We start from the raw sequence: 19,765 nt of genomic DNA on the forward strand, positions 1-19,765 counted from the left end.
CAATTTAGAAGCCAACTTCAGAGCTGCAGTTTGGTGCTCAGTACACAGGTGGGCTAGCCTGGCTCTCAGGGATGACTCAGCTGGCCTGAGGCTGCATTTGAGACCATCTTCCTTGGAGGTTACTGTCCTCGCAGAGGTGCCAGTAAATCTGCATGTCTCCTTGCTCCCTAACTCAGTTCTGCCACCCTGATCCAGGTTAAAATCCATCCTGCTAAAAATGTTTGAACAGGTTCAATAGACACACGAGCAAGCCTGGACCATTTTGACAAGCAAGCATGTCTATATTAACAAGTAGTGTGGTGTAATAGGAGGAGATCTGGAAAACAAAAGAGCTGCTACTGAATATTTAATGTTCACACTAAATGTGTTTCAGAGGGAGCTTATTTTGGACTTGCTCTGTTCTGGTCCAATTAACCGAATGCTTGCCAATAGCTGGAGCACAATAGATGCACCCCTGGAAGCACATCTTCTGGCTTATTTTCATCCAAAAGGAATTCAGCTCACCAGGTATGAGACCGCACCGTGATGGGAAACAAAATGCAGTAAATAGGAAATTAACTTCAAAACCAGATTCCTGATCTGAATTAAAAAGCTAATGTAGATGCTGCTTACTTCTGCAGTTTGGTGGCTGAGGAGCTGGTAATCTCCAGGAGAGCTAGAGGTGGTGATGATGGGGATGTGTGAAAACTTCTTAATCCAGCCCAGTTACAGCCTGAACACCACGCTGGCCTGCAGCTAAATGCACTACAGCCCGAACCACTAACCACACCAGAGGCAGGGCTGCCTGGGGGTTAGCACGCAGCCTATTCACTGGCTACTGCTTCCAGATAGATAACAGCTACTTATGACAGACGATTCTTGGAGGAATAATTCTGTTCCCTCTCCCGCAGTGGCTCCGCTATGCTGTTAATGAATGCAAAGGGGAGACAGCCTTAGACTGGGAATACTGAAGTGATGCGACATTCGCCCGGGCCTCCCCATGCATGTGAGAAAGCAGTGAGCAGCATTCTGCAGACATGAAACAGGGTCACGGAGCAGATTGTGCATGCAAGAGCCTACGTGCTGCTGCCCCAGGCACTAAATGCTCTGGTCCTAAAGAAAAGAGAAGGCAGGGAGAACTGTCCAGGAGTCGAAGGGATGTTTTTTACCGAGCTTAACATAGACCCAGACATCATCAAATTGCAGCTTTGTGCTGAAAGCTGGTGATGGTATGGCAGCGGCTTATTTAATGGTCTGTAGAAACTGTTGCTCTGGCTGCAGCAAGCTCCTCCTCTGCCACTCACTCGCTGTCTCTCTTACCCACGCTTGCACACTCACACAGCACAGGGACTGTATCCTGCTGCCCTTGGCGCTACTGACATGCTCAGGTCGGAGCAATGCCAGGATCTGTTACTCTCTCACTCTGATTTAATTTTGAATCTTGCAAGTGAGCAAGGAAGTTTTTAGGCCAACAGGCTGCACCACCCACTTTCTAGGATGATCAAGATGCAGAAGTGGATGTGCTATAATACTGAGTTGTAATATAAGCACAGAGACACTTTCCAAGTAAAGGGGCATATTTTAGACCCATTACTGTGCACGGCGATATAAAGTACTAAGATGTGGAAAGTGAGACTCCATAATCATCTAGCCAGAAGCTAGGAGCATACACTGTAACGAGCTCCGTTCCTTTAGGTGCAACAGGAGTCAGATAAATGGGGTGACATATCCAATGGTCCCATCAGCTTCTGCCCTGTCCCAGCAGGTGAGTGGGAATGGAATTATTGTCAGTCTTTTCAAATCCTGCCTCCCTAGATGTGGTATGCTCTTTCCTTTGCCCCTCTCATCCTCCCAGCTTGAGAATCACTGCAAAAGATTACCCTGATGCTCAAGGCATAAAGGTATTGAAGAGGCAAGGGTGTTTGGAAAGAGTAATTGCATTTGTTTGGGAGAGAAGATGATTTTTACCTCTAAACACAATCAAACACTAAAATGATCCAAGATCATCATCGAAGGCATCTCACTGTGAACTTGTAGGCATCAATGTCTGCGCAGAAGGAAACTGTAAGAGCAGGAGAAAGAAGCTTAACTGTTATTCAAAGAATAGCTCATAACCAGAGTTATTAATTTTAAAATAGAGGACAATCCAGGACTACTGTGGTAAAGGTATAGTTCTCATACTATGGTAACAATTTCATTTTGTGCCTCCCTTTGTCTATGTGAATCAAACTAAATTTCTTTCAGCTCTCTGAAATACACCTCCTAGTATGGATCGCCTTTGTTTTGTGGGGTTTTTTTGTTGTTGTTGTTGTGGGTTTTGTTGTTTTTTAATTACATTGCACCAAGCAGAATGGAGTAAGGCCTCTATCTTCTGTCAAAGCTACATGAAGGGCAGTTCAAGTTACCCAGCATTAGTCCAAAAAAACTATATGCTGACAAAATGGCCCCTTGTTTTAGTACTCATGCTAAATAATTCTGGCACTTCTGACCAAATAATTTACATGCTTTTTCTGCTTAAAAGAAGGTACTACAAAAGGTTTGATGTAAATGAAACCAAGACAATAAATCCCCAGTGAAATACCAGACCTCCTCCCAGGAGAATGCTTAATGTCATCCTGGTCTAATCTAATTCTGAAAGACTTTAATATTATTTGGGCTCTGAGCAGCCTCGAAATAACAGCAATTTTGAGGCCCTGGGTAATGTTAGTCATCTCTACAGCCTCCTGGAGGGAGGATCTTTAGTCAGCCAACACTTTTACCCCTAGGAATCTCATCTTGCAGTTGGGGAGGAGAGATAACCCCTGCCTGTGGCTCTCAAGGAATCCACTGGTGTGCTTGTTCTCACACATGGCCAGGCAGGGAGGGCTCTGCAAACCGGGTGCTTGACATGGCCATCCCTCCTCAGTGGCTGGCAAAGGAGAGCTCTGTGGGGAGGTGAGAGCTTGGTGCAGCACCTCCACGGCAGGAATTCCTCAGGACACTGTGGTTGGAGCGCCACGTGGTTCGAACATTTCAGATGTCTTGTCCTCCCCCTCAACAGGGAAGGGGAAGAGGAAAGGAAGAAGTAGGAGAGGAAGTAAAGCGTAGAGGCTCACGTGCCTGTCACAGGGAACCCTTGTCTTTCAAAGTGGCATGAATGGTATTTTGTTTGGCTATTGCTACCAGTAATAGAGAAGAAGGACAAGAGAAGTGGCTGGGGCGAGAAAGAAGTGTCTGTCATGCTGTAGAATTCACTTTGCTTTGTCTCGCCCCTTCAGAGTGTTGGTAGACTGTTTGCGTATGGTTTATGGCTTTCTGTGCACATGGCCAATGCCTGGCACACTGTGAGTGGGAATGCAGTTGCTTTGGATCTGATCGTTTCACTGGCATGGGGCTTCGCTTGCATCCTGGCTCCCGTTGTTACCACTATGAAGAAAATGTTAGGTCCCTGGATGATAAACTATGGCTCCTTAAATTGGGCAAGGAAATAGCTAAACTTTTATCATCTGAAGTTTCATCATCTTCATGAAAAATAATGATTAAATCCTCCAAACGGTTACCTCAGTCTTATGAATGTTGGGACAGAAGTCCCAACAGAAGCAGAATCAGGCTCTCCCCATCATACATGTTGTTGTTAGCATGGTAAGGAAGAAGTCTCCACAGAGCCACTTGAATTCAGTGAGAAAGCTCACCCCTAACATCCCTGGATCCAAACCAGGCAAAAATCATGAGCAAGTGCCTTTATTATTCTGGATCTCTTCTGTCCTGTGACTTTTTGTGTAGAAGTTACACCAATTTACATCAATCTAATTATACTGATCTTTTTTTCCTATGTAGACACAGCATAGAGATGCTAGTTTAGGTGAAACCGGCATATTCAGATGAAGCAAATAAAGCTTACGGACCCCATTTCCATCTCCTGCCAGGTGGGCACAGGAGTAGTTTTATTACTCTTTATAGTATTACTTCCAGTTTACTCTGGGGTGAGGCAAGGCCTTGTCTTTTACAAAGTTCATTTTTCTCTTTTATAGGGTGAGAACTATTCTGGATTTTCTCTTTCTCACATAATGCTGCATGGTGAGGAAACATCACATTGAAAAGCAAATCAACACATTTTATAAGCCTCTAGTTTAAAAATTATTTGCGTTATATTACATATACATTTACAACAATATTGTTCCTTGGGGAAGAAAAGAGAAACTTCATTTCTGCAGACCCTGAGGATTTAATTATGCGTATTTACAAGGCACTTTGATATCTTTTGAATGAGCTGCAACTTTTAAAGATGTACAAAGTGTTATTATGAATCTGATGTCAATTCCCAACATATCTCAGTTTAATATTAATCCCAGCAGAATCCTGTAATCAAATTAAAGAAAACAGTTTACTCAGCAGGAGTCTGTGCTGAACTGCCTAGTAGAGCTTGGCTTGCTCTCTTGCTATTTTATATCTGAATTTATGTGTTCTCATATTAACACAATCTTCATTTATTCAACATGCTGGCAAAAAAGTAGCTATGAAGTACAGCTAGTCTGCATGGTCTTTCCATCAACCAAGATCGCTTAAAGATTGAAAATGTTTAGCAGATTTGACAAGAAGACACAAATTCAAGCAAAATAGGAAGATACGTTTCTACTTTCGTTGTAAAAAAAAGACATTGAATTTATTGAGAACATTTAATTTCCGTCTTAACTTGTTAACTTTAAAAAGGATTACTTTTTTTTCTTTTTTAAATTTCTGGGAGAAAATAGGACTTGGGTTGCTGTTTGACAGTTATGTTCAAAGTCCCAAATGAGATAAGACTGATTCTTTAAATCCTCATGAAAATGCTGGGCCTTGATTCCCTCCATCAGTGGTTCCAAAACACAGATGGCACGGGAACGCTTTGGCAAGTGGTCCTTGAACTGTTTTCATCCATGAATTGGGCTGCTCATTCATACCATGTTTATGGCGGTGGTCTCTGAGAAGGCTAGAACTGGTTTGCCTGCCAAGCTCTGGCGAGCCACAGCCCCTTGTGCTTTTGAAACACCTGGGGCTGGATGTGCGCTTTTTAGTTAAACAGAGAGCTAGGAAAACCTTGTACAGGGCAGCACTCTCACTCAGCGCGCCAAGGCCTGTGCTGAGTGTCACCCCTGAGCTGCACCCCAAGCCTGCGTGACTCAGACTGAATGAGAGACAGAAGGATTTATCATGTCAGCGCTGTGGTCTTACTTTGAAGAGTGCAATCGCCCATAAAATTGCATGATTTTTTAAAATAATGCTTTTAGCAAGGACCATGACACCTGATATGCAAATAAATTTCAGCATTCGGGACTTCTTCGGCTTTCTCAGCGCCCACTTTGTGGGGCGCTGGAAGCCCCCCGGCTTTTGCCCTGGTGGGACTTCGCCGCTGCCTTCAAGGCCGCTCCCTTCTCAGACCGCCTCGCAGGGGTCCGCTCCGACGGCGGGGGCCCACAAACGCTTCGCCCGCTGAGGAGGCCGGGGCGGGGGCGCCGCAGGTCCAACCCCGAACGAAGGCAGCCGGCAGCGGGGCTGTGGCCTGGGCCGGGGGTGGGGCCGGGCGGGGCTTGCGCCGGGGCGGACGGGCGGAGAGGCGCGGCGCGGAATCCCGTTAGAAGCAGCGCGGAGCCCACAGAGAGCCCTACTGGCGCAGGAGGAGCGACCTGCCGTGCCCAGTCCGTCGGGAAGATGCCGAAAACGGTGGGTGCCGCCGGCGCGGAGCAGGGGCCCCCCGCCGCGGAGGCGGCTCTCGGCGGCGGCCGAGCGGGGCTGGCGCCCGGGGCGGGTGCGCGGGGCTGGGCGGGTGTGGCGGCGCCGGGGCCTCGCGGCGGGAGAGGACGGCGGCGCCCTGGCTGCCCGCCTGGCCCGCCGGCCCGGAGGGCACTTTCCGCCTGCGCCTCGCCCGGGAGCGGCCGCGGCCGACGGCGGGGCCCGGGAGGCGCCGGCGGCCGCCACGGAGGGAGAGAGGAGAGGGCGAAGGAGGGAGTCCTGGGAGCGCGGGCCGGGCGGCGGGCGGGAGGGGAGCGGAGCAGAGCCGAGCCGCCCGCCCCTCCATTTTGTGCCGCCCTCCCCGGCCGCTCCCTGCCCCGCCGCGGCACCCTGGCCCGAGGGGCCGGGCCGGGCCCCCCACCCCCCCGGGCCGCGGCTGCCCGCTCGGGGCGGCTGGATAACGGCGGGGCAGCGCCCTGCAGGGCCGCCCCTCCTGGCTGAGGCGCCTGGTGGAGCGGTGCCTGCCGCCCGCACGCGTGTGCGCCCCGGGGCTCGGGGAGCGCCCGGCTTGGGCGGCGTGCTGCGTGAAGCTCTGTGGAGCCTGATGGGGACTTAATGCGCTCTGTGGCCGCCTCATGTCCTCTGCGAAGAGGAGAAGTTGGGGTTTTCACGACTTGTAATTAGTCAGCTTGAGTTGCTAGGGAGCCTTGTCCCAGCTTGACTCTAAGTATTTCTTGGCTGGAGAGATCTTAGTACTTCAGAAAGTCTGGTCAGGTCTGTACTTGACTCTCCTCTCGCAGCAGGAGTTGGGTGACTAATGAGGAGCATGGGGTTTTTCCATTTAATTTCTTCTGGTTGGAGTAAAAGAATTGGTCCTAGCCCTTCATTGATAAAACAGGAAGGAGCACGCTGGAAGGCTCTGGATGTTTCGGAGTGATCTGTAACGGCCTAAGAACATCATGTTTAAGCTAGGAGTCTGTGGTTTACATACAGGAGAGGAAAAAAACCCTCTAAACAAAACCTCACCCCTATGCAAGTGGAAGTTGAAATAGAATCCACCCTGATTATTTTTTTTACACATAGTTTAATTATATTACTCTAAAATAGATGTTAAATGCATGTTTGACTGACTTCTGCTTTTCCTGCTGTCTTAAATGCCAACTCTCTGAGACAATAGCTCGATTATTTTTTTTTTTAAACATCAACATCTTAAAAGATATCAAACTCAAGCCACTTAAAAGTTATGAGAGTATTTTCTGAAGCTTTAGAAAAACCTTTCTTCAAACATAAGGAATGATTAACGAAGGGTTACTTTCTAAAAGAAAAAAAAATTTAAAAAATACAGGCAACGAGTTCGGCAAGATTAACAGAAGTAGCTCAGGTTAGGGGACTTCTCTGTAAAATGCATTTGAGACCTTTTAGCCAGAGAGTTTACAGTTGTGACGAGTGACTTCTTTTAGTGTGAATCAGCCGAGTAGTCCTGAACGTGTTGCAGAGACGCTTGTGAGACAAGGTTCCCACTAACAGGCTGAATCCAAACGTTATGACGCTTCCCTTGTTACAAGGTGCTCGTTGCAGCCTCTCTATCTGCAGACACACCCTAGGCTGGATTCACGTTCTCGGTCTGCTGCTTTCTGGTTCTGACAGCAGTTCTGCTTTCGATGCTTTTAAAAACTGGAACAGAGAAAGAAATGCAAGTGCTTTGCTGTGACACTGTATATTGCACACCGCAGATTCCGCAGAAAGCGGTTCAAATGTTTGTGCCTGTTGAGGTACAGAGCTGCAGGCTCCTGCTGTATCAGCCTTTGGTTTCCTGCCCCATCTGCCCTAGTTGCAGACCCAACTGAAATAATATTTTAAACATTATTTCTTGAGCTGTGGTTTGCAGGAACAGGATATGCTGGCATAACTGTGTGATCAAGTCTTCATGTGAAAGAAACATGACTACTGGTGTGCTAGCTTAAGATTTGTTAATAGCTGCTTAAATAACAAAACAGTAAAATGCAAGCGACTTTCCTCAATCCAGGTCAAATGTGGGTGAAACTTGAGTAGTTGGATGTAGCTATATGTGGGCTTCATCGCAAAAATAAATCCATTGTGAAGAAGACAGATGGAGGAAATGTTCCAGGGAGCAGTTCTGGCTGGGCAGGAAAAACATTTGTGTCTAAAGTGTTTGGTAGCTCTTATCATTCATCTCACCAAGCTTACAGAACATGCTTCTGCATGGCTTGAGCAGCCAAACCTGTTGAGTTCTGAGTCCCTACTCCTCCTTCAGCTAGGCTAAATGTTAACACATCTAGCTGGAGATTGCCATTTTGCTACAAGTGGCACTGTGCTTTGGTGCACTATTAATAGGAATCCAAGATTAACTCTGGTAACCTTTGAACTAGTGGCACATGATTTGCTGTTGTGAAGTGTAATGTCTGCACAGTTGGGGGGTTTGGTTGCTTGGAGCTCTTGTAGGCTACATGGAAAGTCCATCATGGATCAGCCTGCTGATCCTGCCATCCTCTCTGCAGGAAAGCTTCACTGTTTTATCTAGAGTGATTTTTATAGTTAAGCAACCAACTCTAGTTTTTTTTTTTTGTTCTGAAAAGTTTTCCAGGTGTAAATGGTTAAAGCATACACCAAAGAGGGCATGCAATCCCCCCTCACGCTTTGTATTGCGGAGAGGTGGAAGTAGTTGAGTGCTAAAACTCCTCTTGCAAGCCACAAGCTCTGAAAAGTCTCTCCCCCAGTTCTGAGAAGTCTGTTTATTGGCCATGAGTAGGCTCTGATCTCATTCATGCTCGCTGACTAGCGCGCTCACCTCTCACAGAATCATTTCAGGCTGGGCAGGGCCTGAACACTCAGTTCCAAATCCTGATAGAAATGAATGAGCTGTCATGTTGATGGCTAGTCCAAGCACCGTAGTTAGTCATTTGAACTTTAGTATTACAAAAACCATCTTAGTTGGAGGAATGGGAGGGAAAGCTACCTTTTTTTTTTTTTTGTACCAGTCACACCCATTTAATGGGCTGATACTTTACTGTATTTTTAGATATTAGAAAGAGCAACATTTCTGTATTGGGATTCATTAGCTATTTTGCCTATAAATGTACTTACTTTGTGGCTATATGAATGGATAGGCCATGGAACTTGAAACGTGAGCATCTGTTGAGTGTGAACTGTGCATTCAACTGTCCTGTCACTATGACTTGGGCAATTCTGTTTTAGGGAACGCAGTCTTTACTTGTTGTAGAGAAATGGGTTTAATTGGAGTTAATCCTGTGAATACAGAAAGCTTCAAACTAAGGTATAATACAGTTTGGACTCCTCTTACTGTATTAGCAGAGCTAAGTGTTTCTCTCCATGTTCAGAACGTAGGTCTCCAGGTTTCTAGGGCAAAGTGTTACTGCAGAGAAAATCAACTTGGATAATTATGAAGTGTTCGACACAGAAGAATAATAATATTCATAGGTCTCAGCTCTATGATGCTATTTAAGTGTTGGTTTTTTTAAAAGTATTTTCTGCTGTTGCCTTTTCCCTTAATACTTTATAAGACTCAGTGTAGCTATTGCCATTAGGGCCTTCAGGGACCGTGTCTGTAGCTTACGTTGATGGTCCCAGTTCCCACCTGGATTCCAAAGGTCCTTGAAGCATATGTCCCTTTGTTCTTTGGGATTGCACAGGTCTGGTTAGAAGGTAACTGAGACTGGGGTAGGTACCAGGGGAATCCTCTGGGTAATTAGTTTCTTGATTTGTAGCTACTTGCTATGAAATGCTGCAACAAGATGGCAGCTATGAGCAGTGTGCTACACTTGTTTGGGTGATTTTTATTTTTTTTTTTCCCCTTGTGGAATGTGCTAGAGGTTTTGAAAACTGAGGGGGAAGGGTGGACAGTGATGGAAACCATGACTTGTAATGGATGGATACCTTTCTTTTTATGCCCTGGGTTGGGATCCTGTTGTGCTATGAAGGAACACTAGAAGCATTCCACATGCCTTCTGTCTTATCAGAGGACCAACCCTTTGGTGTTGTATCTCCTCCTTCCCCTCACTCAGTATAACTTGGGAAGCTTGGCAGCACTGATCAAAGTTAGACAGGCTTTGGTGTGACATGAGTGCTGCTTGTGGAGCAAATTCAGTCCGTCGTACCTTTCTTCTAACACTATCGGATACGTGGAGTTGCTGGTGTGTTTGAGAGCTCCCAAAGACCTTGCTTTATACAGAAGTTTGTGTTGCCCCTGTTGGTGAATTTCAGATGACTTTGTACTTCAGAAGCAATAATTAGTAAAACGTGATGAGTGTGGAACCAGTGTAAACTACGGGACTGGTATACAATGAGTTATCTGTAGCTTTATACCTACCATGGGATTTTACAAACCAGGAAAGGCCTTTGGACCCTAGCTTGTATTGTATTCATCAACTTGGTTCCTAGAATAGCAAGGTTTTACCCCTTGTGCAGATGAAGCAGTTAGGCCTGATAGTGAGCAAAAGCTTCTGTTTGGTACTTCTGGGCCTTATATGTTATGGTTAAGGAGGGAGTTTAAAGAATACCATTGATAAACTAGCATTCACTTTGTTTTTACACACTGGTAAAGTCTTGCTTCCCCTTCTTATGGCAAGCCTTGCACCTAATTGGCAGTGTTGTGTGGAAAACATCGGTTATAGTGGCTTCAGACTGTAGTGAGCAAGAACTATTCTGAATGCCTGATCTGAATTGGTAGTCATGATTCATTTCTTAACTTTAATGTTAGGCCTAAGAGTGCTTGTCACACCAGAGGTTCTAGAAGATTAAAAGTGTTACTGGAGTCCTTTCTTTTGTTTTTGACCTCTTGATTTCTTGCTTGAGGCAGATGAGCAAGAAGCAGCTTCATAGAATCATAGAATGGTTTGGGTTGGAAGGGACCCTAAATATCACCTAGTTCCAACCCCCCTGCCATGGGCAGGGACACCCTCCACTAGCCCAGGTTGCCCAAAGCCCCATCCAACCTGGCCTTGAACACTGCCAGGGAGCCAGGGACATCCACAACTTCTCTGAGCAGGTTGGTGAGGTGCGCACAATAAAAGGAGCCCAAGAGAAGCTTTAGATACTGCTATAAGATTCCTCTGGGAAAAGAGTGCCTAATATCAGGGGTTGGTCATCACGCACTTCTTGCAAATATCCTGTCCCCTTAACATTTACAGGCAGTACCTTTTTTTGGACCTGCAAGGGGTTGCAGTACTCTGCCTTGTCTGATTAATCACCCCTGAAGGTTAATTACAATTCTTGCTTTTCTTGTGAGGATAGTTCATAAGATGTCTTAATATGGACTCCTTTTTTTGACAGGAAATGGCATCACTGCCTCTAGAGGAAACTTGTTTTATGTATAATGTCTGGTCTGAAGTGAAATCCTCCTGCACAGATCTCACTGAAGACTGTAGGTAGCCACGTGAAAGACAGCTGGTGAACTGAAACAGAATGATTCGAATGCCTTCTGTCTTTGCTTCTTGTGAAGCTGGGTGTGCAGAGGGAGCAGGACCACTCCTGAGTTGCTGGGCTCTGTGTGTCCTTGCTGATCAACTGACACCCTTGAGAGAGAAACTCCTCTGGAAGAGGTGGATCTGGCCCTGCTCCAGGTTATAAAGGAAACTGACTAAAAGCTTCCTCCAGCTACGTCATCTCCTGAAAGCTCAACCAACCTTATTTGGCTGACTTCGGTTTTTTTCTTTTCTTTTTTTTTCTTCTTCCCTTCTGTGCAGCAAGAGGGCCTCCCTGAATTTGCACAATAAAGCTGTTATCTGTGCTTAATCGCTGTTCTGAGGACTACAGTGAGGTCTGCTTGAAAAACAGTTCCAAGATCTCAACTCTAACTCCTCTGGTACCCCCCTCCCGGTGTCTTGTTTGTCTGTCTGCTAAATGATTATACTAGAAATCAACATCACCCTTCGAGGAGTCTCTCTGCTGTTTTAGACACTATTGGAAAAGAGGAAATCCCTCCCTGCCCAGGAATAATCCAGGGCAATTAACTGATGCAAATTAAGAGCACTAGTAAGCAGCCAGTTAATTGCTTGCTTTTCCCTAAGGGTGTTTGGGAACAGCAGGAATTTGCATAGTGCAGCCGATAATACTGCTTCAAAGGAGTTTGTTTTTATCCCATCTGAAGCTTCTAAAGCAGGCTGAAGTCTCTAGATTCATGGAAGGCTACTATTTTGGGCAAACTGCTTAGAAACAGCCATAGAAGTGTTACAAGGTGGAGCACTCAAGTGTTTTGGAAGTTGTGGGCATAAAACCCACCCTTCTGACTCCAGTAGTTAATGCTGACTCTTACTGTAATGTTTAAAAGATTGTGCGGCAAATACTTGGCAGGGATGTAGGAGGAGGCAGTCACTGGCAGTCTTGATGGTTATAAAACCACAAGATCAGCTGCAACTGTTTGGAGATTTAAAACCTGAAAGTGCAGAGGTTTGGGCCTCATATTGACAGGAGACAACTATGACTGCAGCAAATGTGGACACATAGGTAGGTGATCCAGTGCTGCTGCCCTCCTGTGCAGCTATGAAAGGATATCTTCACTTGTCTGAATGTGTGATCCTCCAGTGTAGTGGGGCAGTCAGAAATGCAAACACTGTACACTTTGTATAGCAGTGTGTTGAACTGGGGTGAAATGGGGAGAAAACACTCTTCAAAGAGGTCTTTAATGGTATGACTCCTGCAGAATGCTTTTTCCTAGTTGTTCCAGCATCTCTGAAGCTGTAGTGGTTTCCAAGGAACCTTTTCAAAAATACAAACTTTGGATGAAGGAATGATGTTTGGTTCTCGTTCCATTCCCAGGCCAAGAAATAGGAGCATTTGGTCATGCTCGGTTTCTCTCCCTTTGGCCATTGCTGGTTGAGGAGTAGCTACAGCTGAAGGCACAGGGGTGTTCCTAAAGGAGGAGTGAATGAAAAAGCTCTGAATCTGATCTGCTCTGTAGAGAAACCTGCAGTTAGGCAAGAATGGGATGACAGACTAGAGGGGGAAGAGACAGACTCCTTTCTCTGCCAGCAACAATTCTGTGTAGAGGAAGATGAAATCTTGGAAGAGATCAGAAAGAGGATAACTGAAGTAGTGAATAAGAATGGTGTGGTATGTGTGGTCCAAACTGACCTATACTCTCTTGCAAGTTTCTAACTCTGTTGGTCAGCTTGTCTTGTAGAGGAAGGCTGTGCAGGAAAACAAACTGCACTGTTCTGGAGTGTGAATATCGTAAAACCTCAGGAGGTGTTTTTTTTTGTTTTTTCTTTAGAGGGGAGGAGGTTAGGTCGATGTCAGAGAATCCTGAGCGCAGCATGTTGGAGAACTGATATTCCCTGATTGTATGCCTTCCTATGTTCTCCAGGTATTTTCTTTTTAAAGCAAAACTGATGACTTCCTGCAGCTATGAGCCATTCTTGTCTGTCATATATATAGAATGATTTGTCCTCTTCTCCTTAATAAGCTCTTATGACTCACAATTTTTTTTTCCTCTGGATTGGTGGACCTAGTTATGGTGGGGAAGTGACTAAGTACAGGAGAAATTTGCCATCGCAGTCCGATCAATCACTTAGTCACATCATTTAATAAATGTATTTGGTTCTGTGTAACACAGGCTAATAAAGCATGGAATTCTGGGCTAAATCTTTCCTTGCCATAGCTTTTAAACTGTACTGAACTTGACTCTCCAGTATGAATTCTGTGCTTGGTTAGAGTGCAAAAAATGAGCTACCAGACAAGTTATTAGGGTGAAGTGTCAGAGTTGTGACATTTTGCTCATAATATCTCTAAGATTAATAAAGTATTATTTTTTTCACCCTCTGAGTATGCTATTCTGGAATAGTAAAATAAAAAAAAAGTATTTCCTCAATACACTAAACATTTTTTCAGGCTGGCTGCTGTATGGACAAGAGGGTTCTGGTTGCATGTCTGTCTTCTTTATTAAAATCCAGAACTTGATACCATTCTAAGATGATCATCATCCACAGGACTTGTGGAATGGCAGCAAATGGTTCTGTAAGGAAGTAAGGCAGTTCCACTGCCGACAAATTCAAGCAATATCAAGTTGCCCAGTGAAAAAGTGGTGATACAAAACCCGCACAATATTTTGTGGTCCAGTACATCCTCTTAGATGAAAACAATCCCATTGGTCCTACTGATCTGACAACTCACTGGCAACCTTGGAGTTCCACGTAGAAATGATAGAGAAGGAGGGATTTGTACATATGTATTAAAAGTAAGGGTTTACTTACTGATCCATTAAGGGACACTTTAATGAATAGTTGACCCGTTCATATGTAAATTAGCAAGAGGGATATGGCATAGAGGTCTTTGTATACATATCTTTAGAAATGCTTCTTCCCTGCGTGCAAGAGGTAGTTCTTGCAGCAGTTAACCAATGGTGTATCTGTGCAGGAAAACTGACTAAGAACTGGTGTTCCAGGTACTTTTTTTTTTTTTAAGATTTAACAAAGTAATGCTGACTATTGGTCCAAGAAAGGGTCAGCAAATCAAAATATTTCACAAAAGGGTAATAAAAAATATGCTTAATTTCAGTTGTAGGAAGATGTTCCAGATTTGAATTTAAGCTAAAAGAAAACTTCCACGCTCATCCTTCCCTTCCTCTTATTTTAAACAAAAAAATTTAATCCGCCAACATGTTGGATACTGGAGGCATGAATATAGTTTCAGATACGCTCACTTATTTTCTTGGTGAGTTTCTTCTTGCTTTCATATTGTATCTTGAATATACAACTTCCAGCTTGTTGGAGTAGCTTTCTAAAGGTGGAAACTGGAAAGTCAAAGGTTCTTAGTGAACTTGGTTTCTGTAGCTTCCTTCAGAGGAGATAAAATGTTTTTCTGTCTTAGGATGGGTAAGAGCTTTTAACTTTTGAGGGGATTTTGTCCTGTAATGAAACTACTTTCTGTTCAACATGCCTGCAATATACAAATAGTGGTTTTCAGCTTCTTGTTGGGCATTAAAAGAAATAGATAGGACTGTCCATCACAACCTCTACTCAGAATAGAATAATTCAGTTGGAAGGGACCTACAATGATCATTTAGTGCACCTTCCCCGACCACTTCAGGGCTGACCAAAAGTTAAAGCATGTTAAGGGTGTTGTTCAAATGCCTCTTAAACACTGACAGGCTTGGGGCATTGACCACCTTTCCAGGAAGCCTGTTCCCATGTTTGACCACCCTCCTTCTAAGGAAATGCTTCCTCGTGTCCAGTCTAAAACTCTCCTGATGGAGCTTTGAGCCATTCCCATGCATCCTATCCCTGGATCCTAGGAAGAAGAGCTCTGCACTTCCCTCTCTCTGTCCCATCCTCAAGAAGCTGTAGAGAGCAATGAGGTTGCCCCTCAGCCTCCTTTTCTCCAAACAAGACAGACCCCAAGTCCTCAGCTGCTCCTCACAGGACATGCCTTCCAGCCCTTCACCATCTTTGTTGCCGCCCTCTGGACACATTCAAGTACCTTCACACCTTTAAATGGTGGGGCCCAGCACTGCACACAGTGCTCCAGGTGAAGCAGCATCAATGCTGAATACAGCAGGACAATCCTCTCTCTGGACTGGCTGGTCCTGCTGTGTTTGATGCCCCCCAGAATGCAGTTTGCCCTCTGGGTTGACAGGGGACACCGTTGGCTCCTATTGAGCCTGCTGCCACCAGCACCCCCAGATCCCCTTCTGCAGGGCTGCCCTCCAGCCACTCCTCTCCCAATTTAGATTTGTGCCTGGTGTTACTCTGTCCCAGGTGCAAAATCCAACATTTGTTCTTGTTAAATTTCATGCTGTTGATGATTGCCCAATGCTCCAATCTATTGAGATCCCTCTGCAAGGTCTCCTGGCCCTCGAGAGAGCCAGTGACATCTCCCACTTTGGTATCATCAGCAAACTTGCTAATGGTGCGTTCAACTCCTGCATCCAAATCATTGATAAAAACATTGAACAGTGCTGGCCCTAGAACTGAACCCTGAGGAACACTGCTGGTGACTGGTCACCAGCCAGATGTAGCCCCATTCACTGCAGCCCTTTGAGCCCTGCCGTCCAGCCAGTTCTTCACCCAGTGCACTGTGAACCTGCTCATCTCACAGTTGGACAGCTGGTCCAGAAGGATGCTGTGAGGGACAGTATCAAAAGCCTTACTAAAATCCAGAAAAACTGCGTCTACTGCTTTCCCCTCATCGATTAGGTGAGTGACCTTATAGTAGAAGGATATCAAATTAGTTAGGACTTTCCCTTTGTGAACTCATGTTGACTGTGCTTGATGATTTGCATTGTCCTTCAAATGCCTTTTAATAGCACCCAATTACTTGCTTAATCTAGTTAATATCTGACCACCAAAACAGATCTTCTGCTAACTCTATGTCAAGAAGGCAAAATTGCCTAGAAAGCTGGATGGGTTGAAAGAAACTTGCTTGTATTATAGGTTATAGTGTAGCTGACAATGGAATACTGTCTAAGCAATAGCAACAGGCAAAGTCATGACAGTTTAGTTTGTGTGTGTCTAGTTTTTTGGTTTTTTTAAAAAAAACAAAACAAAGTCATCCTTTAGAGATGATACTAGATTATATTACTCATTATATTCATACATTCCCCTAAGTTTTGTTTGACGGCATTCATTAATGGAGACACTGCACAGCCACGCGTAAGAAAGGTGTTGCTTTTTGAGTTTACGGTTTGTAACTCCTATACGTACATATCAAATATTGAGATAACTCTGTGCCCTGTGAGACTTATGACATAAAAAGCCTAAGCATCAATAACTATTTTACCAACATCTGGTTATTTCATTTGCCCCTACATACAACTATATATTAAGGAAACTTAAAATCACTTTTGAAAAAGTGGACTGGTTCACTTAATTTATTTTATTGGGTACATAATGAGAACTTTAGCAAAGATGTATCAAATCCATTGTCTGGCTGTATTCCATGCTCTGTGGCTACAGTTATCCTCAGTGAAAAATCAGGATCTTTTACCTCAAGCTGAGAAACCTTTCTTCTGTTTCTCAAAAGGTGCTGTGTGAGCAACTGGATTTTTGTTGCAGTAGCTGTATTTTTTCACCAAGGAGCACTCAACATGTGAATGTGTTTACATTGGTGAAACACAGGAAGCAGAGAGCAGTGAGATGATTATGTTCTAGGCAATATCCACAATCTCCTGGAGAACCAGAAGCTGCTGTATGAATGAACTGTTGCACATGACTGCTCATTCTGTGAGCTGCCTCAAAAACTAAGGTTACTAGTACTGTGAATAACGGGGTCAGAAATGGCTATTATTACTTACAATACCTGAAAGCTCTGAGTCTGTGTTGGGAAGGTGGTGGGATTTGAGAGCAATCTTATGCAGCACCATAAAACACTTTATCACTAAGGCGAGAAAGTACTCGAATAAGCAACGTGTGTCAGTCCTCCAGCCTGCAGCTCTGTTGTGCTGCCTTTGTCACGGGAGCTGAGCTCTAACTTACTCTTTCCTGGAATACTGAGAGGAGACACCTTCCCTGCTGCTATAATGTTAGTCCTTTACTTCAGAAAGCAAGAAACCTCTGTTACCTGAACTTGGTGTTCAAAAAAATCAAGAAGTGTTTACTGCCTGATGATGTTTTGTTTGTTTGTTTCTGCTTAAAACACTTAACTGCACCTCAAACTGATGGTGTTCTGACCTAGTGACAAACTGGGAAGCAGTAAGTTATACCAGTAAGTTCCTGAAGACTCAGAATTTTCTTACTCTTCTTTTAATGACCGGCTGCTGCAAGTGTTTTAGACTGCATGAAATCTACAGACACCGGTGTCTTCTGCACTGATGGGCGCAGTGTATACTTAGGGTGTTGTGGTGACAGCAGTATATGCGGAAGCAAGTTAAAACTCAAACGCCCAAGTTTTTTGGTTGGTGGTTTTGTTTGGCGGTTGTGTGCTGTTTTTTTTTTCTTTATTTTGCTCTGTGGTTTGTTAGTAACATCTCCAGTTTAAGGTTGAGTACAAGCTGCAATGCAATGCGTTATGCTCAGTTTGAATACTCCTTTGCACACCCAACAGAATAGGGTGGAGATCTTTTTACAGTCAGGATACATGCCAGCATCTTCAGCTGTAAGAACATACCACTGTAGTGTCTGTCCTGAATCTATCTATGAAAAGACAGAGCAAATAGAAGGACTAAGTAACTTCTAAATCGCCAAAAGATCAGAGCAATCAACTGAAGACAAGATGTCCTGAACAATACTTGCTCCAGCATCACACACAGGAAATACAATGCTATCTTAGCGTTTGTTCTGACAAATGCTAAATAATCAAGTAGAAATCTGATAGAAGGCTGTCCTGCTTCTCCTTTGCTGCTAAAGTTCTGACAAATTTAATAAAATAGGCTTTGTTGCTTGCTCTGTACTTACTTCACCTCTGTGTAAAGTATCTTCTGCCACTCATCACCAGATGTAACTTAGAGGAGGTGACCAGCCACTTCTCCCGTAGCTAAGCTTTGAAAGTGTCTTTCATACTGCCAAAAAGCTGGTTGGTGGGTGTTTCTTCTTTTTATATAGAACCCCTCAAATTCTTATGAGGTATTTCAAATTTAGATTCACTGTATCATAGCTTGCTTCAGCCAGCTGGTTCCCTCAGTTTGAAGGAGAGGTGCGTGTTATGTGACTCTTTCCTGTATCTCAGGACTGTGATCTCTTTGCAAATGATTATGTGCAAATGCTCTGGTCTCAGAAAAGTTTGGCATAGAGAACTTTCCAGTAAAATGCTTTTACAATATTCTAATGACAGCTTTGATTTGGCAGTGTCTGGAAGGATTTGAAAATAATTTGGATCTGAGAGGATTCAGTCAGTCTTGTAAACCAAGTGATTTCATTGATCTGCCATTCCCTTAGATAAAGATGGGTTGTTAGATGCATTAAGGTGGATCTGTTTGTTTTCACAACAAGCCTGAGCAGGAGTAGTTAGCTGCTCTTGCTGCACCTAGTGTTCTGGAGATGTGCAGTTGGGAGTGAGGTATCTGCATGCAGGAACGTTTAAGAAGCCCCAGGCTTTGATCAAAGTTGGATTAATGCCTGCAAATCCTATGCTGCTGTCCCTTAGCACATGGGGGAAAAAAAACCAACCTGAAAACATAACAAAAAGCAACCTTATACAGCATGGCTGGATAAGAGCTAAGCTCTCAAGTTGACTTATGAATGCCCCTTGCAGAAGGCTGCTTTGCAGACTCCCTGCATCTGGCTAGTCTAGTAAGTTTTACTGTTTGCTTTCATAAGTTATATTTGCACGTATGTTGGCTTACACAGGACATATACTCAGCATCTGGCTATTTCTCTTCCTACTACTCAGTTGTGTTTCTCAGTTTTGACCCCAGCTTCAGGAAGACCACTAACAGTTCGACTTATCTGTATGTTTGGCTGCATAAAGATAGTCCATAACATCTCTGTTTGTAGAGGAGGTTTAAAGGATCTAAATATTGAAACTGCAAGTCATGTGAAGAAATGGCTCCTGCTCGCTTGATACAAGAAGTCAATTTCCTCCATGAGCATTACAAATGTTTAAGCTAACATAGGACAGCCTCTGTGGTCTTGCAGAGTTGTTGAAAAAGTTGAGAGATAACCCTAGAAGTCATCTGGTCCAGCCCTGTGCTCAGAGCAAGGCCAGTTTCAAAGCTGGATCACTTTCTAAGCTGTGATTGCTGGTATGGTTGTTCTGTGCGGGATGTCTCCGGTTATGTCCGGGCAGCGTAGGCCGGAAGATGATGATAAGCAGCAAGAGTCCTGAGGCAGTATCTTGCTGATGCATTTGGTAGTTGCTTCTTAGCAATGCTTATAGCACTGTTTCAGAACATGCAGCCCTGTAGCAAACTGGGAGTAGCTTGACTTTGTAGCAGTCGCTGGAAGTCTTAAGGCTTTACTCTGTTCTTTAAATTGTGACTCTCTCTGTAAAACTGTAGAGACAGCCACAGCCTTTACTCAAGTCCACCAGATACAATTTATGTTCAGGTAGCTGTAACTTTATTAATAGACTTTGTGAGAACACCCTGAAAGATTAAAGAGGAAATAGTCCAGAGTGGAAGGGGTAATTAAGTGTTTTCTTATATTAAAAAAATAAAATCTGTTTTGGTTTCTTTTCCTTCAGTTTAGTC

The 19,765-nt window shown here is 44.3% G+C and overlaps 1 protein-coding gene across 1 annotated transcript in view; it reads left to right on the forward strand.

Annotated features, from left to right (window-relative positions):
- The first annotated feature begins 5,495 nt into the window (after positions 1-5,495).
- MSN (moesin) overlaps positions 5,496-19,765 on the forward strand; it is a 47,478-nt gene continuing 33,208 nt past the window's right edge. The window contains exon 1 of the mRNA XM_075762943.1: positions 5,496-5,658. Coding sequence (XP_075619058.1) covers positions 5,647-5,658 — 12 coding nt within the window. The 5' untranslated portion in view covers positions 5,496-5,646. The remainder of the gene's footprint in view (positions 5,659-19,765) is intronic.

Source organism: Balearica regulorum, chromosome 11 (genome assembly GCF_011004875.1).
Source record: "Balearica regulorum gibbericeps isolate bBalReg1 chromosome 11, bBalReg1.pri, whole genome shotgun sequence".
NCBI classification, from domain to species: Eukaryota; Metazoa; Chordata; class Aves; order Gruiformes; family Gruidae; genus Balearica; species Balearica regulorum.